General features: G+C 30.9%; 1 protein-coding gene across 22 annotated transcripts in view; it reads right to left on the reverse strand.

Moving 5' to 3' along the window:
- The window catches only part of dati (datilografo), a 100,484-nt gene that overhangs the window by 34,493 nt on the left and 42,442 nt on the right, over positions 1-23,549 (reverse strand). For 7 of the 22 annotated variants that reach the window (XM_053763077.1, XM_053763084.1, XM_053763075.1 and 4 more), the window contains exons 3-5: positions 22,111-22,209; positions 21,037-21,126; positions 19,084-19,176 (exon numbers count right to left, since the gene is read on the reverse strand). In XM_053763077.1, coding sequence (XP_053619052.1) covers positions 19,084-19,176; positions 21,037-21,126; positions 22,111-22,209 — 282 coding nt within the window. The remainder of the gene's footprint in view (positions 1-19,083; positions 19,177-21,036; positions 21,127-22,110; positions 22,210-23,549) is intronic. The other 15 variants (XM_053763082.1, XM_053763074.1, XM_053763080.1 and 12 more) reach the window with 14 other exon arrangements.

Consider the following 23,549-nt stretch of genomic DNA (forward strand, 5'->3'; position numbering starts at 1 on the left):
GGATTTCCTTTCATTTGACCAGAAAGAGCATTTTTTATACTGGCAAGTTATATTTTTATAATATCTTGATTTAGAAAACAAAACTTAGTTCGATTCCTCGTTGTCCTATGACAGTATACATAAAGAATCAATTCCAGCCTATGGTTGTGTCCCACTGCTGGGCAAAGGCCTCCAAAGGACTATTTAAAATATAAGAGATAAGATACCTATTACTCTTATCTATAAAATAATAATTATACACTTTGCGAGATGTCATCGGAAATTGGAACAACTATGTAATATTTTGATTTAAAAAAATTAAAAGAAGTATTTCGTCACACGTTTCTTTCCACAATTATCCAATAACACTCCTTTTTTGGCAGTCGAGTAAATCATCATAACAGCGTGAAATGGGGCGAATGAATTATATTAATAAAAATTCCCATGTAACCGCAACGCGAAGTCACTAACTGTAACACTAAGTACTGGCCGCATACATTTTTAAACAAAACAGGTGTTTAGCTAACATAGGGTAACAATTAACGACTTATCACTTTCCGGTACACTGCTATTTTTCTGGCATTGATCGTTGTTAAAATTAATACTGTGACAAAGACAATTACGTCGACAACTGCTAATCAACGATGTATTCCATTCGAGCGTTTGAATTTAGAATTTGAATAGAATAGATTTTTTTAAAAGAATAGTTTTTCGTTCGTTCGGTATTTGATTTTAGAATTCTCTCTGTATTTTAAACTATTCTTTAAAAAAAAAAGCTATAGGTTTACATACATTTATGTTTTCGTTTTTCAGTGGATTATTAATCTGTCTCTATAGCAAAGATTTTCCTTCGATGTTTGCGCTAATATTGTAAACGTTAGTGCAGAAAAATGCATTCGTGTTATTTATATACTCAAGGTGGCATTACTCATTGGATCTTGTCTTTAAATAAGTGACAACCTTGTACTAAGAAAGCCGTTGTAAACAATGTTTGCATATGAAAAAATAAAGATTTTTAAACGTAATTTCATTATCTATGGCTGTATGAGGATAGATCCCTTTGCCTTTCTGTGTGGAGAAACGAAACCAAAATAAATCTGGATACCTATAAAAAACTGAAAGCGTTTTCTTAAATTTTTTTTTTATTCTTTTAAGATATGTTTATTAATACAATTCAAAATTATTTCAATATGCTTCTTTAAGTGAAGAAGTACCTAGATGTAGTGATTCTAACATTAATAGTAAAAATACCATCGAAGTCTCGGTTTCTCGTTATTTATTTTAGTTGAATTGTTATAAACAATATTTGTGTATAATAAAACTGTTGTCACGATAGGACAAACATATTAATATACTAATCACTACATCAAATACTTGGTGATAACGAGTTCGCACTACACGCCAAGGTTTCCGATAGCATGTGTAATGGAAATGGATAAAAAATATTGGAAAATGTTACCCTATAACTTGATGCCATCGGAATTGTTATGTAAGTATTTAAAAGCACTTTATTGGACCAATAAGATACAATTGTGAGAAATTACATAGTTATAGGTTTTGCTGATACGGGCAAATTTTAAGAAGAGATGAAAATCACGTCACTCAAAGGGCATTAAAGATGGAAGTAAAGGGTTCCAGGAATAGAGGAAGACCTGAGAAGAAATGGATGGAGTGTGTCAAGGATAGTATGAACAGGAGAGGAGTATCAATGGATATGGCAAAAGACAGAACAAAATGGAAAGAACTTACATACTGTGCCGACCCCACATGAGTGGGATAAGGTCAAGAAGAAGAAGATACAATTGTGAACAAGACAACTAGAGAAATTTACAATAGTTTATCCTAGGATATACTAGACGTCCGCTCCGGCTTCGGTATATGATAAATTATCTCTGTGTATAATTTGGGACCACGGATTGCTCCTAACTCGGGTTTTGCGGCGTCGCAGCTCCGAATGCTACCAGCAACAAGCAAAGATGAGAAAGAAACTTTATGTTGAAATTCTGAAAGTTTTTTACTGCAATTAAAACAATAATAAACTAAACACTCAAGCTAATAAATGCCAAAGAAACCTGGCATTCTTTGACATTTGGCGCGACCTGGATTTTTATAGCGCCATCGTGATAGGTGGCGACACTATCGCTATTTCTTTACAAACATTGTTTTATTCTAAGTTAAATGCTAGATTTTCTAGAAATTTTCATAAAAACCTACAAAATAGGAAATGATTTGAAAATTCGGGTTCTTGTCATGTAGACTCTGCTAAATTTATGAAGGACCAATACCAAGCCACCGAAACAGCCCTTTCGGCGGCGATGATTGATTATCACACTATGATGAACAGACCTAAATTGCAGATTAAATTTGAATAATATAGCCAAGGTCATTCAGGTCAATCGACCCGTGCATGTTTCATCCGACGACCACTATGTCGACCGGAAAAGTGTGGAAATAAAACGATGTATCACGTCAGAAGAATAGCAAGTTATGTCTCGCACGTACCAGGAACGCAGGAGTTGCAAGGAGTAATAAAAAAATGCAATGCGCTCGACACTGACCTATGTCAACAAACGGAGCTGGCGCGCATGTGTGCGGATGTATACAGAGTACGCTTGGGCAGAGATGGAATTTGAAATTCAAAATTTTCTTTTTCTGTGTAATGTGCCAGGGTGCATCAATAGATTTTTTTAAAATCAATCTGCCAGTATTTTTTTTTTATAAAAACCGGCCATTTACTTTAAAATGCTGTCGTTATCATACAGCCATACGTTTTGAGATTTGTAGGTACATCCACACGTAATCTCCGCAATTCGCAGAAAACATAATAAAATATAGTCCCAATTTACGAGTAACTTACAACGTTCCGTTTATTTCCATGGAAAATAATTTTGGAAAAAATGTAATGACATATATCTATGTAATAAGAGTAAGTCGAACTAGACTAGTAAATTATCACGTGACGAAGAAAGATTGTTGAATAAAGTTATTGAAAAAAAAATACCGATAGGACCAAATTTATCAAGATGCAGTTAAAATAGGATAGCCCTATATATATTAGATCTACCTATTTTATATGTCATGCTCATGTCAGACATAATTTGTAATAGACAAGATCTGTTTTACATTTATCTGACATATCTCGTTAAAATAAATTAGAAAAGAAATTAAAAAGAAATCTATTTAAAAAAAAGAAAGCCTCTGTATATTTTTTCTCTATGCCTCGCATCCAGTCAGACAATGACGGGCGCATTCAGATAACCTCATTTCTTTCCGTGATAGCACTCACACATTCACAACTAACGTACACATACACAGTCGGCATCGAGTGCCAAAGATGAACAAGGAAGAATTTATTTAATATGCAATTTTAAATTTTATTTTTCTTTTGTTCTTTTTTCGAAATTTAGATTTTATCAAATGTTTTAGCAAGCCAATAGTGTTGTGTGCGTAAATTGCCTTAAAATTTGAATTACGGGAAATTATATATATAATTAACTTGTTCTCATCAATTTATTTTTAAAGAATATATCCTTTAAAAATCAATCTTCAAAAATCAATTCTTTAAAAATCAAGTTTAACATTATGTATAAATATATATACATAATGTTATATAAACAAAAAAAAAGTTTATTCAGTAATTAGATCTCTATATAGGACCATTTATGATTGTAATTCTCAAAGCTGCAAACCACTAGCATTCCTCAGTTCAGTAATTTCAAAATTGAAAATGAGATCTCAAATTTCTGGTCCATATTTATCGCGCATGCATATTCATAAAAAAAATCTATAGTTCAGAGAATATAGGTTACACAACAATAATGCAGTATAGGCCTTTCTGTTACAAAAATCAGTATTCTACTGCTTTGCGTGTGTGTGTGTGTGTGTATGTATGTGTGAGTGAATGACGCAATGCCTAATAGAGCTTATCGGAGAAATTGTGTTGCGCATTTTTATTGTATTATGTAATATATGTTATTTATATGTGCATTTTGTTGTAGGCAATCTCTCACTATTTGGAATTACATTTTCCATTCATTATGAGGACCTCAGTGGCGCAGTGGTGAAGTGCTTGCCTCTGAACCGAGAGGTCCCGGGTTCGATCTTCGGTCGGGTCATGGAAAATGATCTTTTTCTGATTGGCCCGGGTCTTGGATGTTTATCTATATATGTATTTGTTATAAAATATAGTATCATTGAGTTAGTATCCCATAACACAAGTCTCGAACTTACTTTGGGGCCACCTCGATCTGTGTGATTTGTCCTAATATATTTATTTATTATTTATTTATTAATTTAACCGAGAGTACACGGTAGCCATGTTTTAGTGTGGCGTATTTAAAAAAAGCTGTCGAAAAATAAATACATAGGAAAATTGGAAACAGCTATATTAATTAAAAATATAAGAAATATGTGGTAATGAAATAAAAAATAAAAAAAAAAAAACAATTGTCATAATAAAAGTGGATGTCAACGGCTTAGACCTTTTAAAAGGGCTAACGCACCTTCAGGGCTACTGATAAGCAATACAAAGGACACTATCACTGTAGGTATCGCGGGTCATCGACCTGGCAGCCATTCTTCGAAATGGTAAAAATGCAGTTTTATATATGATTTTTTTTCGATTAATATTCTGACATGAAGCAAAAATATTTATGTTTTGTTTTTATTTGATGATTAAAATTTCATTAAATTATGTATTTTTGTTATTATTTATATAAGAAAAAAAATTAAAGGAAGGACACTTTCTTTTTATTATAACATATTTTCAAATTCCTATTAATTGATACCTACACAATTATTTTTTTTTTGCATTGAAAGAATTGTTGTGTGTGTGTTTTATTTAAGAAGTTCCATAAATTTAGCCTTTTTGATGTACAAATAATATCTTAAATAATCATAATAATCTTAATGTAACAATATTATAAATGAATATTTTATTAAATTTTAAAAATATTTATCTGTAAAATTTACAAATTAAAAATTCCTGTACAATGTAGAAAGCTTTTATCAAATTAATAACTAGATAATATTAATATTTTATCATATGTATATATAAATATCTGATTTCATGGAAAAAACAAATGTTTCTCAATTATTTTGTAAATATTTTATAGTAATGGTAGGTATTTTAAACATTTAACGTAAATATAGTTATATACATTATTTATCCCTATAAGCTATTAAAAAGGTTCTGTAACTGTAGACATTAGATATTTAAAACAGATGCTTCTCCGGCTGCTATTGGCGCGTTTTTCTATTCCATATTTAAATGAGAGAACATCACTGGAGGCCCATTTTAAAAAACATTATTCAGCGATCTATTTAGGCTTTGAATACATGAAACTAGGAAGTTTATTTTTTCAAATAATCGACTTTTAGTCCAAACTTTTCAATCGATGCTGAAATTAACTTATTAACCTGAAGTGATCCTAAAATTATATTTTCATAAGATTATAACCTCCAGCCATAGAAAAATAAGTTTCTTGCAAATTAATTACTATTGAGTTATATATACTATATATTTTATTTTATCTTAAGGTAAAATGTTTCATAGTTTAATAAGAAGAATATGATTTTTGAATTTAAAAAATGTAATCAAAGTAAATTTCCTGAAATTTAAAAAATAAATGCCTCATCCGACGCGTGTGCATTGAATCCCGCCAATTTGAAAATCACACAGTGGAGTTCATACACAATTCATGCGTGCGCAGGTCACGATCACGGACGTCGAACTTGCATTTTTATCGATTCGACAATACGCAATCGATTCCATTTTTAAACGTATTCGCTTAAATCGGAAATGCGTTCGATTGTTTGTTAATGATTTCAATTACATTTTCGCGCACTGATTTTGAAAAACCTTTAATTATTTGAATTTAGAATTATATTCTTTTTTAATGAACGGAGCTGAGTCGTAAATTTCAGGGAGAGGAAGATAATAAAAGCGTTGTATCTGTCGATGGCGGTCCACGTGTTGTGCCATAATAAAAATAAATGGACTTCGCGCAAAACGAGAGAGGTCGCTCACCTCCCTAACCTAAGACAAGAGTTTGCGCGTACGCATCACGCACACACGCACGATTGTAGGTCGCAACGAGTTCATGTACACTGATCTACACACACAGATGTAGGAACGCCCACACGCAGCCGCCGCGCGTGCACTGAACGAGTTTAGACAAACGGAAGAAATATTATTCTCTTTTTAGGTCCTGCTTTTGCGCGTTCTATTTTTGACATTTTCAGCCAGTATAATTTTATTTCCTTCGTAAATAGAGTTGCCAGTGTTATTAATTTACATCACATTATTTGAATATGGAATAATCAGATTCCAAGAAGTGTATGTCAGCTAGTGACCTAAATATAATAAGGTTTTTAATTACAGAATTGTAATAATAAAAAGGCGCGTTATTTGTGAAAACTGACACCGTATTTTGCGTGCATTGCTCTCTTCGTGTTTTTAAATATTGCTAGTGTGCGTGCGCGGATTCTTGACCTACCACAACAATGGGGCTGTGTGCGTTTGTGTATTACACAATTTATTACTTTTAATTGATGGTCATTTTCAGATTGGCTTTTGACGTCTTGCTGAAATTCCGCTGCGGAATTACTATATTAAAAAAATATCTTACTTAGTGCTTCGGATTTTAAATTAAATTGTAACTGCTGTTCACCAAAAATAGGGCGTATTTTGATATTACAAAGTATCTTCTTTACGGAGAGATTTACAATTATTTATTATTATAAAGCAATTAGGTACCTCTGGTCGTGTATAAAGAAATTTATCTTGAAAGCATCCTTGAAATTTCTTGAGATACGCACAAAAGAAGTTTATTTTTAATTTCGAGTAAACAAATGCGTATCGCCCGTCTCATTGTCAGTGTTGATACTGAACCGCGTCTAAATACTTTGCGGGGATGACAGAGACTTTTACATAATATTTATAATTTATAATTTTATTTTGAGAAATTTACAGCTTAACCGTAATTGGGTCACTAGCTAACTAAATGAGCTGTACACATAAAGATACAAGCGGCACGTCCCGGCTTCGCTCGGGTAAAACAATAATAAAAACAACTGTAGTAAAATTAATCCTGTAGTTTTTGAGTTTTTCTCGTTCATACGGTCGGACTTCCCTTTTATATTATGTAAGGATAATTTATAACCAAAATTTGGAAATAAAGGAAATCCTGATGTACAGGTCAAACCTCAATGAAAAAAATATGTTATAACTTGTTTTAATAATATATCAAGAATTAATTAACTGAACTCACATCTTCTCTCTACCTTTACCTCTTTTCATTAGAAATCCATAAATAAAAGCGGTTCCTATATTGTGTATCTAATAAATTGCTACCTATTTACTAGTTAATATTATGTGAAGGCCGCCATTTTAACTGTTTATTTTTGTTTTAACAACAATTTGTAATGTGTTCATTTACAAATGACAAAATGTTTAATTCTGTACTTATGTGAAGAAAACAAATATTTTTTTTTGTCCAAAATTAATCTTTCTTCTCAAAATAAACTTGTGTTATTTTAAATGCAATATCTCTGTACATTTAAATATTCTTTATATTCTATTTGCATCTGAATCACAAATACATAAGTGAACGAAATTGAAATAAATACTTAATACTGTAATTACGTAAATGACTATTATAAGTAGTTTAGTATTTTCCCAGTGAAATACTTCGCCTAGTTTCCTTTAAAAAAATACATATAGCATAAGTAGATCGTATAAGAACCTAATTTAAGAAACAAAAAAAATACATAAAATTTGTACAGTTATGTCATTTGATGTTAGAACAGAGTTTTGATGAAGAGAAAAAAAAACTTTGGTACGACGACGCGCGCCCGTCGGTCGCGACTCACGACAACACGACGTAGGAACGACATTCTTATTTTTAAAATCTAATAAATATAGGCTAATATGAAAAATTCAAAATAAGATCCGAAAAGATACTGGCACAATATAATTTTAAAACAACTTTTTCTATTTCCGGAAATAGCGCAAAAATAACTTTCCTTTCTTGCCAGCCAGTCTTATTTTTGGTATCATGACATCGATAGAAAATCGATTGCGAAACCAATTTCTTCGGGTAATGTAAGTTAATGGCGTGGTTTTATACTGTTTTTTCTTTCCCGCCAATTTTGAAAATAAGCGCGTAAATAGTACTTACCAATCAAGACATTTTTTTTATTACAGTTATGTAAAAAGGTGTACTTTTCCTGTGACTTAGAGTCACCTACTAAAGGTTTTGTAAGAATATTTGCGTTATCAGTAAAATCTATTATAACTATTGCCTTTAACTTTACACAGATGTGCTTGAGGTCAAGCCAGTTCTATTTTGCTTAGTTGCGTAGTAGACAAACCGGTAGAAAATAAAATATACTTACTTCTAATATTATTATCTAAAGATGTATTCCTATGGCTGATTAAAATATATTGAGGAACTAACTTATTATAGCCATGAGACATCATTGTAAGAAAGGGAAGAACATTAGCAAAATTATCTCCACTTTTTTTAGTGTAAATATAATGTCAAAAAGTAAATTATTATAACGTTTTTATTTAACTTAAAGTAATGAACAAACGTACAGCAATAAAAAAATACCTGCATCTGCTTATGTCATGAAATCCTTCACGATGATTACCGCGCATCTCACTCCGTCGCAAAAATCACAACACTAGCACGAAAATTCGAAAACCGAACGCATATTACGTCACCAACGTTCGAATTTAGAACACGTCAAATTTCAACAACCGAACCATAGCGCGACGGTTCTTTTTTATTTTATTTTTTATTTATTATACGCAAAAGAGTTTTCGCTAGAATGTATTTTTCAAATGTCCGTATGCGGCAAAAAATCGTTGTGCACTCAAGCCGTGGGCCGTAGGCGGTCTGTTATAAGTACTATAGTTGTAGAGTTAGTATGGCATCGTAATGCACTTATATGTAGGTACTTGCTAAGTTTTTTATTATAGTCAGTTATACCCGCGCGCGGTTCCTTAGTTTGAGGCTTGTGTTGAGTAGAAATCTTGGTACTTTTGTTACGTAATGGAAAGCTATAGAAATAGCATAACATTTTTTTGTTATGCTATTTGGTGTTGTAATTATAAATCTGAAAAAGTCACTGAATAAATATTAAAAAAAAAAATTAATATCTATATTATTAATTTTTAGTTGCCTGATGTAAGATTTTAACAATTATATATTCATTATTCAAGATTTAAAGCATTATTTATAATTATTTATGATTAGTGACAAGTGTTACTAGACTGACCAATTATAAGACGTCTATGAAAATATGTCAGTAAATATATAAGTTAGGCAAACTGTGGTAAGGGCTAATCTATAAAAAAATGTAAACTTAATTTACTTTGATGTTTATGATAGAGCCATAAAAAAGTATTGTTAAAACTTCAATTAACAAAAAAGTCAACTTATTCGTTTAAAATAAATCAGATTTTCCCAAAACTTATTACCTATTGCGAAAGCATCAAGACTGTTCGGTCGTCATTCACGATAGCGTGCGAGTGAGACGGCGATACGTGCAGTTTTTCATTGCGCTCTCGTCCGATCCGGCATTTTTTCCAAGTCCGTTTTTACAACTCGCTTCATCCACTTTCTAGAGGAATAAAGGGATATATCCTTTTTTTAAAACCTCAATCGTAGGTGGTCTTCCTTTTTTTTTTCTTTTTATCGAGCCTAGAAAGTGTCGTAATGCTGCCAGTCGTATTTTTTCAACGTTCTAAAGATTTTTATCGTTTATTTTTTTTATTTCGAAATATGAATTTTATTTTTAACTTTTAAAACTTTTAAAATTGTGAAAAATAACTAACGTTCTGGTTTGTAAAGTACAAAAACTAAAATGTCAGTAGGTCAACTGATCTGAGGTGAGCGTAGAAAGTCGGTTTGTAAACTGGAAAAATAAATTTAGTGAGTTATTTTTCTAGAATTACTTTCAAATAGGGTTGACGCTGGAAAATTTCGTCATAACATTTTGAAGAATGCTCGACTTCGTTTGAAATAAAAAAAAGGATTTTAATGAGATTTGTGTACTTATAAAAAAGTTAAGTTCTGTAATGAGTCATTGTTAAAAAATATGTCGTTAATCGTTTCTTTCAACTTACTACGTGAATTGTCATATCAAGATTTGCGTCACGTGTCACAGATGAGACAATATGATATTAAAATGAATTTATTTTTTTCTGATTTATTAAAAAATCTAGCCTAGTTTTATAAAACTATATATTGTAACGTAATATACCCTAGATAATGATAGACAAGGTTAATTAATAACTAAGGTTAATTAATAATAGACCTATAATTAATTCATAATTATATTTTTTATTAAAAATTTGAGTGCGTTTTTAATAAGAAAATATTTTAATGCTCTTTCTCTCATCCTCACGGTTGCATTCTGGGCTGTGACACCGCAAAGCCTGGCCAATGTCAGCCGGTCTTCAAAATAAGCTAAAAAATCATGAAAATTCAGCTGTGATTTTACAGTTGTTTGCCTGACGTCAAAGCTCCTTGAGAATGCTTTAATGCCTTTTAGTCGACATCCACGGGAATATACGGTTCCTAGTCTCACAACGAAGTCTCGCTAGACATAAACTTCTCTCAAAAGCGGGCTCTATAAAGCAGATATTCTATTTTTTTTTATTAAACACTAGATGTTGCCCGGGGCTTCGCTCCCGTGGGAATATTGAGATAAAATACAGCCTATGGCAATCTTGGATAATGTACCTTTGTAATGGTGAAAGTATTTTTGAAATCGGTTCGGTAGTTTTGGAGATTGCCCCTCAAACATACAAACTCACAAACGCTTACGTTTTTATAATAATAGTATAGATTGCGATCACAAAGCGTGACTAATTGTTTAGTTTGGAGTTATAGTTACAACGGTTATAAAAAGAGTTAATTAGTCAGGTAAACATGCGTGTAATAACTTGATTACTTTTTTTGCAAGAACATATTATTTCGCGTAAAAATGACCCCTCCATAGTTTAGCTAAATATTAGTATACTAAGTGAGGATAGAGCGCGCTAAAGTGCAATATAATTTTTAAAATTATTTTTTTTTAATGTGTGTTAGATTGTATATGTTTATTAATTCCAATCTAAGAAATCCAATTTAAGAAAGAAAACAAAAATAAAAAATATTATCAGTGATTCAAATTTTCCAAATATCATTCTATTGTAATCAATTAATTAAAAAAACATATTTTTATTTGAATGTTTGTTTGATTGTATGTTTTTAGAAATTTCAAGAAACAAAATAAAAATTAACACACAATATGAAAAATAATTATCAGTAAATAAAATTTTTCCAAAGCCGCTGTAATAATCTCAATTCTTGTCTAAATTTTAATACGTAATTCAGAGTTATTTATTTTTTATTTAAAACTTGATTATACAAAAATTACAAAGGTTATATATAAATGGCGAACTTTACGCCACGTGGCATCATCGATATTAGATCGAAATTATGTAAATACAGATAGCAACCCCAATTTAAGGTCTGCTTTTTGCGCTGACTCTTCATGCTTATGGGCTTCACGATGTCACACACCGAATGTCTTAGAACATGTGAAGATGTAAGATAATTCTAGAATATAAAGATCTAGCGCGCTCTATAACTGATAGCTACTCTATGTTCCACGGTTCGGTTCCTGAGCGGCAGCCGACGTCGAATAACATGGTGACACAGAGTTGAAATTACTATGATGTATATTTACGTTGTCAATAACTTATTTTCTCTGAGACAAAATAGGTAATGATTTTGTTTTCAAAAAATCATTATTTCGTAACCCAATCCTGGGTTGATGCTGAACGGTGGCAGAAGTAAACAGAGAAGGAGATGGCGAGACGATATTGCCAAATAACAAAATGGCAACAAAAAATAAGACGAGTGGAAGAATTAGCAATTTGCCCACCAGTGGGACATAATACCCATTGAATAAATAAATAAATATTTTGTTAACACGCTTTGTTCGTCTCTATATAATTAGATTTATCGCTCTTCAGTAATTTAATTTAGATTATTTATTTGAAAATTAGACGATCTGATAATAAATAAATATATACGACAAATCACACAGATTGAGCTAGCCCCAAAGTAAGTTCGAGACTTGTGTTATGGGATACTAACTCAACGATACTATATTTTATAACATATACATATATAGATAAACATCCAAGACACGGATCAAGCAGAAAAAGATCATTTTCCATCATGACCCGACCGGGGATCGAACCCAGCACCTCTCGGTTCAGTGGCTAGAACTTTATCACTGCGCCACCGAGGTCGTCAATAATAATGGAGTATCAATTGGGACATATTAATAATAGGTATATATTATTAATAAATAATAATATCCTAACTTCTAAAAAATTCAATCGAGTCTTGACAAGATGACTGGTTTAAGGTGCAGTGAAATAACGCTGTAAACCTATATTATTTTCGGAAATAAATATATATTCCGCCCATGAAGGAATTACTTGAGAAGTCACTAATTAACTTAGCTGTAACTTGAAATAAGTCTTCATGTAGATAACGAAAAAATAAGAACTAAAAAAAAACTAAAAGATATAAATTCATAGATAAAGCGACATTTATGGCCGTTGTAGTTAAAATGTTGCCAGTTTAAAAATTTACATTTTTTACACTTTGTCTTTTGGTCTAGAATATGGAGTTATAGTTTTTTTAGTGCTTAGGTTTTAGTACGTATTGTCTTGTGACACGCGGAGTATTACGGCAATTAAAAAAAAAAAAAAACAATGTAACTGGCCAGCGGAATTCCATATTTTGTTTATTTTTTAAAATTTCTGGAAATTCATACATCGACGAATTATAACACAATTTGATACTTGAAGAATATATATATGATCTTTGTTTATTTGAGTTTTTGCTTTTTCTATTTGTATCCATACATAGATACTATTTTTTTATTGTATGAACGAACATAGCTAAAAATCTGGTGACTGGCATAGACTGTTTTGTACCGTTTGTAGTAGTTTGTAGCTTTGGTAAACATCATTGAATTTAGAATATGACGTGAAAAAGCGCCTGTGAAGGCCTAATTTCTGAATAAATGATTTGATTTTGATTTTGATTTCGAAGAGCTAAAAATATATAACCAGTTTTAAAAAATCCAATATCAATTTAGTATTCACTATTAATGCTACAACATTCCACCATATTGCTTACCATATTACCTACGTTACGTCATTTTTTTTAATGTTATTTCAAAACACATAATTTTTGACACAGCTTTAATAAATTAAGGAGACGAACATACTTCGTAATTATTAACCTGAAAATATTTTATGTAACGGACTGCCTACTGCAACACATAAAAAAAATATATTGTTAAATTTAGTTTAAAGAACATTTTATTTCTCAACAAGAACATAGCTTAATGAGAAATCTTGAAAGACTTATTATTAAAATAAGACTACCTCCGTGGCGCAGTGGTAAACTGCTTGCCTCTGAACCGAGAGGTCCCGGGTTCGATCGATATGAGATACTTCTTTTTAACCCCCGACGCAAAAAGAGGGGTGTTATAAGTTTAACTTGTCTGTGTATCTGTCTGTGGCATCGTAGTTCCCAAATGGATGAACCGATTTTCGTTTAGTTTTTTTTTTGTGTCATAGATAATTTCATCTCGAGTGTTCTTAGCCATGTTTCATGAAAACCGGTTCAGCCGTTCAAAAGTTGTAGCGAAATGAATTTTAAAATTAGTTTTTTTTTTAATTCGTGTAACAAATAAATTGTTTTTGTTTGTTTTTAACTTTGATTTGGAACAACAGCGTGCTCCCGGACTATACTTGCATCATTATGACATATACTAATGAAATATTAAAGAGATTTGTATTACCAACTAACGTATTCATTCAGGGCCTGTGTATCGATTCACTTTTACTCCGAATCGTATAAGGCCGCGCTTGAATTAACAATACTAGCTTTTTACTAGCTGTTGCCTGTAGCTACATCTGCGGTAGTCTATGCTTAACCTCGGATTATTGACTATATCTATTTAAAATTTCATCGAAATCAGTCTAGCGGTTTAGCTTGAAATATTACAGTTAAATAGCCAGTTAATAATATTATTATAAATTGTACATAACTGACCAAAAAGGTGCACATTGAATTATTTCTCTTTGGCAACGTTTTGAGCTGTAATTATCTTGTTATATATTTTTAAAATAAAGGTTATTTTTGGAAATTAATTCGAATTTAAAGTAAGGAAAGAAATATGATGTCAAAAGGCAAGCAAATAAGACAAAAATTAGTGGATGTCGCCCGGTGAGAATGGCGTTCGTTAGCTTCTTTTAATTTCAGCTAATTTTTATCTCCTGCCGGTGCCATCTTTTTTACTCTGTAGTACAAGCCATTAGCTCCAGGCTACGGCGAGTGAGCAGTGTTGATACTTTAAGAAATTAAGTTTAAAAATAATATCGTTTAATTTTTTTTTTCTAATTTTTCAAATTGAGTTTTAACCAAAATTTTTCCACATCATTGACATAATTTGCGCGCCGGGCAAAAATAATGATCAGTTTTGTATATTTTTAGTAAAACAAATATTTTTAAATGTTAAAAAAGATAAAGAAGAAACAACCATAACCATAAGTCAGTAAATCAACTGTTACTGAGCTACATTTTATTACTACTAATACTAATAATAATACTTATTTAACTGACTTCTATTACGTTGAAAAAAAAAACTCCCGAAGATTGAAAAATGAAAGAAGCATCATCGTCATCAATTAATTAAGGAACTTTGTTTCTGTCCGTGGAGTATTTTTCATCTAATTCTATCCTCAGCCATTGATTTCACCTCCCTATACGACACGAAAGAAGAACAAAACAATAATAACAACAATAATTATAACAAAAACAACTATATTTAAATAATGAAATTATATGACTATATATGAATTTACGTTGAAAACAGCTACTTTTAAAATATACATAACTTGTATTATTTCGGTCGTAAGTTTTATATAAACATCATAATCAAGGCGGCCAAAAAACGTCCTTGTTTCCACAGATACAATTCCTAAAGTACCAAGACTAAATGGTCTTCTCGTTGTCGCTAAAGAAATCTAATTTTTGCCGAGTTTTTCTCTTATTCCGCCCCCTGGAGACGTTCTCCCGCCAATTTGTGTATGTTTGTGAACCTTAAACAGTTGTCATTAGGTACATACTATAGACAATCGTATAAAAATTTAAATTTATGAATACATCTTTAAAATCCTAAGTAAATTCTATTAATTAACATTTAAATCATTCAAATCTTATGTAAATATAATAAAAATATATGTCCTGAATAACTAATTTATATGAGTTATGCACATATTAAAAATCAATTAATTCCAAATTTTTACGATGTAGTGGAAAATATAATTTATTTTAGCAAAAATTCAAGAAAATCGTTCAGTTTCATCCGACTTTCCCACGAGAACGTCGTTTTTATTCCGAAACTTGTGTAGTAAAAAGGAAAAACGTATTAAAATATTCAGTCCTGCCGCGCAGGTGTCGAAAAAAGTATATTTTTTACGAGCACTAAGAAAGTTTTCTAATAATGTCCCGGACCGGCCGCTAATTGCGAAATAAATTTTCATGTTGCGCCAAAAAACGTTTCCTTGCGGTAAGTTACGGAGGGAAAAACGGTAAGAATGTCGACGGGACGCGAACTGTCCCGTATCTATAGGCGAGTTTGAAAAAAGAAATTGAATTTTCGTTTTGCAAATTCAAATTCAAATCATTTATTCAGAAATTAGACCTTCACAGGCACTTTTTCTCGTCAATTTTCATATTTATAGTTATTTCTCACAAGCTACAAACCACTTGCTGATTCTCTGTCACACTATTTGTCATATACTTGTGTGGGAATGATGTTTCTCTTCAATGTCAATCTTTTTATATTCGCGCTTAGACTTTCTTAAGTTATGAAATATTCATTGCGATTGACAATCTTTTTTTATATAGTTTAAGAAAATGTAGTAAAATCTCTGTAAAAATTCTTAAAAATGTAATGTAATGTAATCATGACAGTTGGACTATACTGTAATTTGTCATGGTGAAAGTGTTTTGCAGCTTTACTTCGAAACGATCGAATTATGCTTTGAAGAAAGCCACACAAATTATATAACCTGCTTTTAATCTTACTTGCCACTATGAAGTTCAAATATTTATAAAGACTATTTCTATAAGACAAAAGAAGACGCCTTAAGCCACTTAAGCTATGAAAAAAAAAAAAAATTTTTTTATACAACTTAAGTAATGTATTCCACGTTTGTTCTTCATAACAAATCTAAAGAGAAAAGCCCAGTGTGACAGATGACTACGAATACGGCCGAAAAGGGGTAAAGTAGGAAATGAAACCAGATTGGGAAAAGTAAGAAAAATCGTCGCGAAAGCCGCCTTAACGAGGGGACTGTGAAAATTATACAATATTTATTTTTAAGTGCTCGTTTAACGGTTACAAGTGACCGTTTTAATAAAAACGTGATAAAAAAAATGTAATGAATAAAAAGTATTATACTTTTTTTTGTTATTTTTAAATTATTAATTTTTTTTGCATGTTTGATTATTTCAGTTTCAAGTTTAAGAATTATATAATTATATTATATTTATACCTAAATTAGGTAATAAAAAATATTAAAAGTTGTATGTTAAAAGAGTTTATTCCATAAAAAAAGTGTTCAAATTCGACTATATTAAAACTACCAGCAAAAAACGCATACAATTTCAGTATTTAAAAAACTGTTCAAAACTTCATTACAAAAATTTCTGTCCAATAGCTTCGTAAAATATCGTCTGGAAAAAGACTACGGGGAGAGCTTTTCCAAACCTATTAAGTTTAAAAGCCTTTCGGTCATTAAACCACTTTTTTTAAACGTCCTCTCCCGGACAATTTTTCCTCTCGCCTTGGACACTTTTCATAATTACCGCTCTCCCCCGTCCTCCCCAGATACTTGTTACAAGATGTTACAGTCGAACTCGTTTTAAAAAAACAATTTCATTATCTTTGCTACCCTTTGCTTTAAAAAAGTTCGATGACATTATATTCGGCCAGACATTTGAAAAAAATAAAATTGAAGTGTTACGGTGCTTCGTACATCATTAAAAACATTTCAAAAACAATATTTATAACTGAAACGCCGACACAAAAAGTAAGACAACGCCGAATTGATTTACTTTTAAAAGAATGACGAAAAAATATAAAACAGTTTCGGTAATGCCGTGTACGCAGAAACAGAATTCGAAAAAAGAACATCAGAACACATGTCCCGGACGAACTTCGAACGTCAAAATCGTCTCAATTTCGAACGTAAGAACAATTGCGATTTGAATTTTAAATTTCGAATGCAGTCATTTTCGGCGTATTTTTTCGAAAAGCGGCACTATAATAAATCTCATTGTAATAACGATAAATTCATTGCGATCGACATGCAAATGCAAGATTTTTTCGATCGAAAACTTTTGTTATAGACAAAAATACATAGAGTAGTAAGCTTTATCAAGTTACTTTTATATATCGGTACTCATAATGATGAGATGTTTTTTTTTATTTATGAGTATCAGTCATTATTGATACTCATAAATAAAAATGGTAAAATTAAAAAAACCTATGAAATATGCAAGGTTTTTATTCTAAGCGATTTGTTTATTGCTCTGTGTTTGACCTAGGTTTTACAAATATTATATATTACATTTTCAGGCTCATAAGTTTTCTGTGGACGAAAAATCACAACAGTAAAGTACTTTTATCGAATCGAATTAGTAAATAAACCGAGTCCATAGATTTTTTGTTTTGCCCCGAACCTCAAAAGATCAAGTACTCGATTCCGTAAAAAGAGTGCACTTTTTTAACCGAATGTACTTTTCCGCTCCGACGTGCGGCTGACTTTATTTTTTCCAACCACCTGTACTGGCTTTTTTTACCTTTTTAATGTTTGTCTTTGGCGTTCGAAGTTTGAAATTTAACTACGATTTTTAAATAGGAGTAAAGAATTAGTAGCAGAGTTAGATACTCGTATGCTGCTAAAGTGCTTTGAAGTTTTAAACATTTTAAAGTCATAAAACCATGGACTAATTTTCTGTAAGTAGATAATTTGGTTGTTTTTTAATGTTCTTTTAATGTGATTAAAATGAAAAAAAAAAATACTAAATTAACTATCCTTTTACTAAACTAACTACGAGCTTCATGGTGTCATATATGTGTGGCGGGAACACGCCAGCATAAGACAGATTACTCTCTATTTTACCTTCCCATTTATATCAATCGTAACGTAAAATAAGGTAAAATCGATATAGAATCTAATTTCTGAACAAATCAAATGTAAGCAACGTGAGCCGTTGGTACGTAACATTTTATGAAAAAAAAATCTTAAATAGATTTAAAAATAGAAAGTCATTTAAAAATGCTATCAAACCGGCCAGTGCTTTTCGTTTCTTTGCAATATGCAGATGTTTCGCAAACACACTAAGTACAGCAATTGCTTCCTGGGTCATACAGCATACGGCACCTGTACGCAGCTGTTGTGTGCATGCGTCGAAAAAAAAAAGAAAAAAAAGCAAAATCGACCAAAGATTCGCGATTAAATAAATTGTTAACACGCCCCTGGCACTTTATCTTGATCGACTATGCGAAAATGTTTCAACCTAATGAATATGCATAGATTGCACCTAGATATTTTATAGTTTTAAACTTCCTGCGTAAAAATCCCTATCTGTATCCTTCGCCACCCGCAGCTACGATAAAAATCTTAAATTAAACGCTTCCCTATGGGAATTTTTAAAGACAAGAAAAACAATGTTGAAAAATTCAAACTCACCTTAAAATTAAAAAGTACGAGTAATTGGTTGTAAACCAATACCCCATTTACTAGGTAGATACGATTCGACCGCTGCGTTTTAACAATCATTTTAAATTATAATATGGCTGTAAAGTTTTGGCTCTTCATTTTTTTGCACTACTGGCAGTGTAGAGAAATAATTAAAAACGAAACAATCTGACGGCTGTCAATTTTTGATTTTAGAACGCAGCGGCCGCCCCGTGTCCCCTACTTTTGGAAGATAACAATACGCATTGAAACAGATGCCAACTCACTCGCTGAAGTGTCGACCAGCATTCTTCTAAAGTCCGCTCGCTGATGCTCTGGCCGGATCTCGCTTGTTGCTGCGTGAACGAAATGAATTTTCCATTAGTAGGTATCGTGAGCTTTTACTATCAAATATAAGATGGCACGTGGCGGAAAAGCGTACTAATTCTTGAGCTGTTAAAACCTTTTTTAATGCGTAGGTGGCGCCACAACTAACACTAAATTATACATGACACTTAATTGTGTATAACCTGTAATATATTGCTTAGGTATATATATTTATTGCCACTATAAGTAATAGATTTTTTTAGAAATTACAGTATAACGAAAGTAACTTCTTATGGCAATGGAAAAATATTAGTTCAGTGACTACTTAAAACCTAATTTGATTATACATTAAAACCAACTTGATATAAATTATAAAGTGAGCTTATTAAATTAAAATGCTTTTACGTTTAACTACCAAGCAGGTTATCATTTAGCAGTCATTTATTCGTAACCACATTTTCTTGGGCGCAGAAAATAAATATTTCTATATGAATTTCTGAGATTCAGAGAAAAAAATATTGAGATATTTTTTAATATGATAAACCTCAATCCACCCACATGTCACGTTTTATGGTTGTTCTAAAAACAATAATTCAGTTTTTTTTAATATTACGAACACGAAAGAAAAGTATGTATTCGAATTTTAAATGAAATATATTGGCTCTAAATTTAAAAAAAAGTGATGCAATATTTATTAATATATTCATTGAATAGGTAAAGAAATTTGATAGAAAGTTTTGAAAAAAGAAATATTATTTAGGAAAAAAATATATTATCTTTAAAAAATCTATAATAAAAGATGAATTGTAAGTTACACAACAGTTATCAATTGTTGGTTTTAATGTACGATATTCTTATATAAGTAATTATTGAATTAGAAGATAAAAATAAGAAAGAAATGTTGGAAAAACATGCGAAGAATTGAAACGAATTGAATATTATATGTCAAGTTATAAAGCGATTAAATAAAGTTAGTAAAAACAATATAGGAAAAATTTATGGTATTTCAGATTTACGTGGGTAATAATATGACCTAATATTTTAAAATTCAATTATATTGTTTTTTCCTTCTCAGTATTAATTAATAAACCGTATTCGAAATAAAAAATCAAAATATGCAATGAGCTTTATCGCAGAATTAAAAAATATACGTATAGAATCAGTATCGGTAAATCATGCTAAAATCATCCTTAAAGTAATAACGACAAAGCTCACTGTTCAATGTCAAGCTACACACGTGATTACGGAAACTCACTCACTCGTAAAATAACAATGTATTTTATAATTATCTACTCGGTAATAAAGTTAATGTTTTAAAAATAGTTCTCTAATTTTATGATTATTTCAAATTATCATAAACTGAAGACTTATTACTATAAGCTAAATTCAATATATTTTAATTACATAATCCGTTACCATTACTGTACAAAACGTCAACAAAAAGATACGTCACAATTTTTATTAGTTTTAATATGTATTTATTTGAATATGTAACTAATTTCGCATTACAATATCCAATTAGTACTTTTAAAAAATTAACTAAGTATTAGTATTTATATAAATAAATATAATTTTTTAAACTTCCCAATACTTCCCACTGAGAGATTTTAAAAGTAATATGATAGACCTCAATCCGCCCACATGTCACGTTTTATGGTTGTTCTAAAAACAATAACTCCGTTTTTTTTTTAAATATAACTAACACGAAAGAAAAATATGTATTCGAATTTTAAATGAAATAATGGTTCTAAATTTAAAAACAAGTGATGCAATATTGTCATTAATTGAATAGATAAAGAATTTTGAAAAAAGAAATCTGAAATATTAAAATGAGTTTCCATAGCACCACGGTACTAGTGATGGGAAAAGTAAAAGAAAATAATAATTACATCGATATTGAGGCTATTCAGGACATTTACCAATGCGAATGGCAACATGTTGCGGTCGATCGGGGCGTCCCCTGTCGGTGATTGTTGAGGCTGCGTGAAACGAAACGGACGTTATTTCGGAAAAACCGGTAATGTTTCCGTTAACAGTTTTAGATTGTTTAGAAATGTGATCTTTGACTCATTTGTTGTTTTTTCAATTACATTATCCAAAAGCTGACATCATAAGCAACCAACGCTTGTTCTACGAGTTTTGAATTTTAAATGCATTTGAAAAAATTTTTTTTTTTACAATTCTAATGTTATTTTTTTATGATATTCATAAATGAAGAGAGAAATTAGAGAACGTAATACGCATTGAGTCATTAGGTTTGAAACCTAAAATAATTAAATATGTACCTACGTACTTAAATGTATATTTTTGTATGTAGACGTAGAACAAACGTCGTTGTTCTCTTGATGTTAGCAAGTTCTGACAGGTTTCTTTTGTTTTACATGACACATTACATGTTTGTAACTTTGTACTCAATACTTTTATAAAAGTAAAAATGTATTTTGAAAACATGTTTCCCTAAGCGTAGAAATCCATTTTTTTGTACTGTAACATTGTTCTCGAAAATTATTTATCGAAAACTATATTTTATAGTTAATTAGTAGTACCTAGTAGACATTAAATAAAAATGAAAGTATTATTATTTTGTCAAATTGTTCAATCAAAAAACACATTTCCATAACAACTGATTTACGTAACTCGTACGTTTGTAAAGCATTTTTGAATAGTTAGATGTTTAAGAATTCTCTCTAATCTACCAATAACTCTAAGTATTACTCTATTATTGAACAAAACAAATCATACAACACGTGCTCATGCGATTAAAAAAACACACACACACACACATAAATATAAGTTTGATAATAGAACCTATCACATCTAGTCTAGGAAAAGAAATTTAATTTGAAAAAAGAATACATTTTAAAATAAAAAAGCATTCAAAAGAAATGCGCGTTCTAAAATTCAAATGATTAAAAAATAAAACCCACACAAAACATGACATGTAGAAGTTGAAAATTATTTACATCGACATTACTGAGTGTAGACAGTAAATTTACCAGCGCAAAAGGTACCAGGGATCTTTCGCTCATCGTCGAGTCTGCTGAAGGCGACTGCTGCTGTTGCTGTCGCATCCAACGGCAAGCGTGAAAAAGAGACAGCTATATGAATTTCGGAGTTTCATTATGTAAATAAAACTTTAGTAGCAGTAAATTGACTAAGAATAATTTTGATTACACGCCTATTTTATTTTGTAACTAGGCAACTCATTTTGACACAGGATTGAAATCAATACAAGAGTATTTATTCGAATATTCATTTTGTATAGTTAAAGATAACTATACAAAATGAATGTTCGAATGGACAATGCAATATTGGCAACATTTATTAAAGAGTTTAAAATAACAAAAATCATTCGATTTATTACTTAAATAGGATTGGAACATGTTTCAAAATTAATTTTTATTCTGGGGCGCCATATAATAAAGATAACTAAAACGTTAAGGACACAACATAATCTAGATTCTGCATTTGTTTTCATTGTCAGTTTTGCATTGTCAACATTTCTAAAGAATTAACAATTTGTATAGTGAATTTAGAATATACTCATAATTGTAATGCTGTAAAAAGCTTCGACAATGAATAGAAATAAGAAGTGGTATTTCAATATAAACAACTATATTGAAGTACTATTTTGATTGCAAACCCTTGACTCAAACACGTTACAAGAAAAATATTAATAAATCAAATTTTAATTAACCGCCATTTATAAAAAACTCTAACCACAAAAGCGCAACTACTGGCTGCGTTGAACCGTTAAATCTCAATTTATAAAAAAAAATTAAATGAATACGAAACACGAACGACATCAAAACCGGTTCGTTATACAAATACAAATTTAAAACAAAAAATTGAAATGAGAACAGATTCGCAGCAACAAATAACTGTCAACACCCCTTCGTGAAACAAAGCGCGGAGAAAAAAATTAAAAAAATAATATCGCAACGAACGCCCTAATCCGGCCCGCCGTGGGAAATAGACAAATGCAAGGTGAGCGAATCCGAAACTAATTTAAAAAGTAATATTCTTCCGTCTTCTGTTTTTAAATTTGAATTAGGAACACCACGCTCGCTAGTAATATTTTCTTTATTATTTAGTCGATGTCTTGCATTGTTAGTTTTGTGAGACAGTTGATTTCTTTACACAAACGATTTCGAAATTACACGTCAACGGAAAGGGTAGATAAATATTAGTTCTAAATAACAGTATTTGTTACTCGTCGTCAATAAAATAATCACCAGCCATATGCTCAAAACAAACATTTGTGCGGAGAAAGAAAACAAGAAGACGGAACTTAATTGTAAGTAGCGTCGACAAGTTGATCAAGGGTTAATACCGAAATAATAGAATTATCACAGATTATTATAATTTACATACGCTTTGTAAGACCGGATGCGACATAAGG

Source organism: Plodia interpunctella, chromosome 23 (genome assembly GCF_027563975.2).
Source record: "Plodia interpunctella isolate USDA-ARS_2022_Savannah chromosome 23, ilPloInte3.2, whole genome shotgun sequence".
NCBI classification, from domain to species: domain Eukaryota; kingdom Metazoa; phylum Arthropoda; class Insecta; order Lepidoptera; family Pyralidae; genus Plodia; species Plodia interpunctella.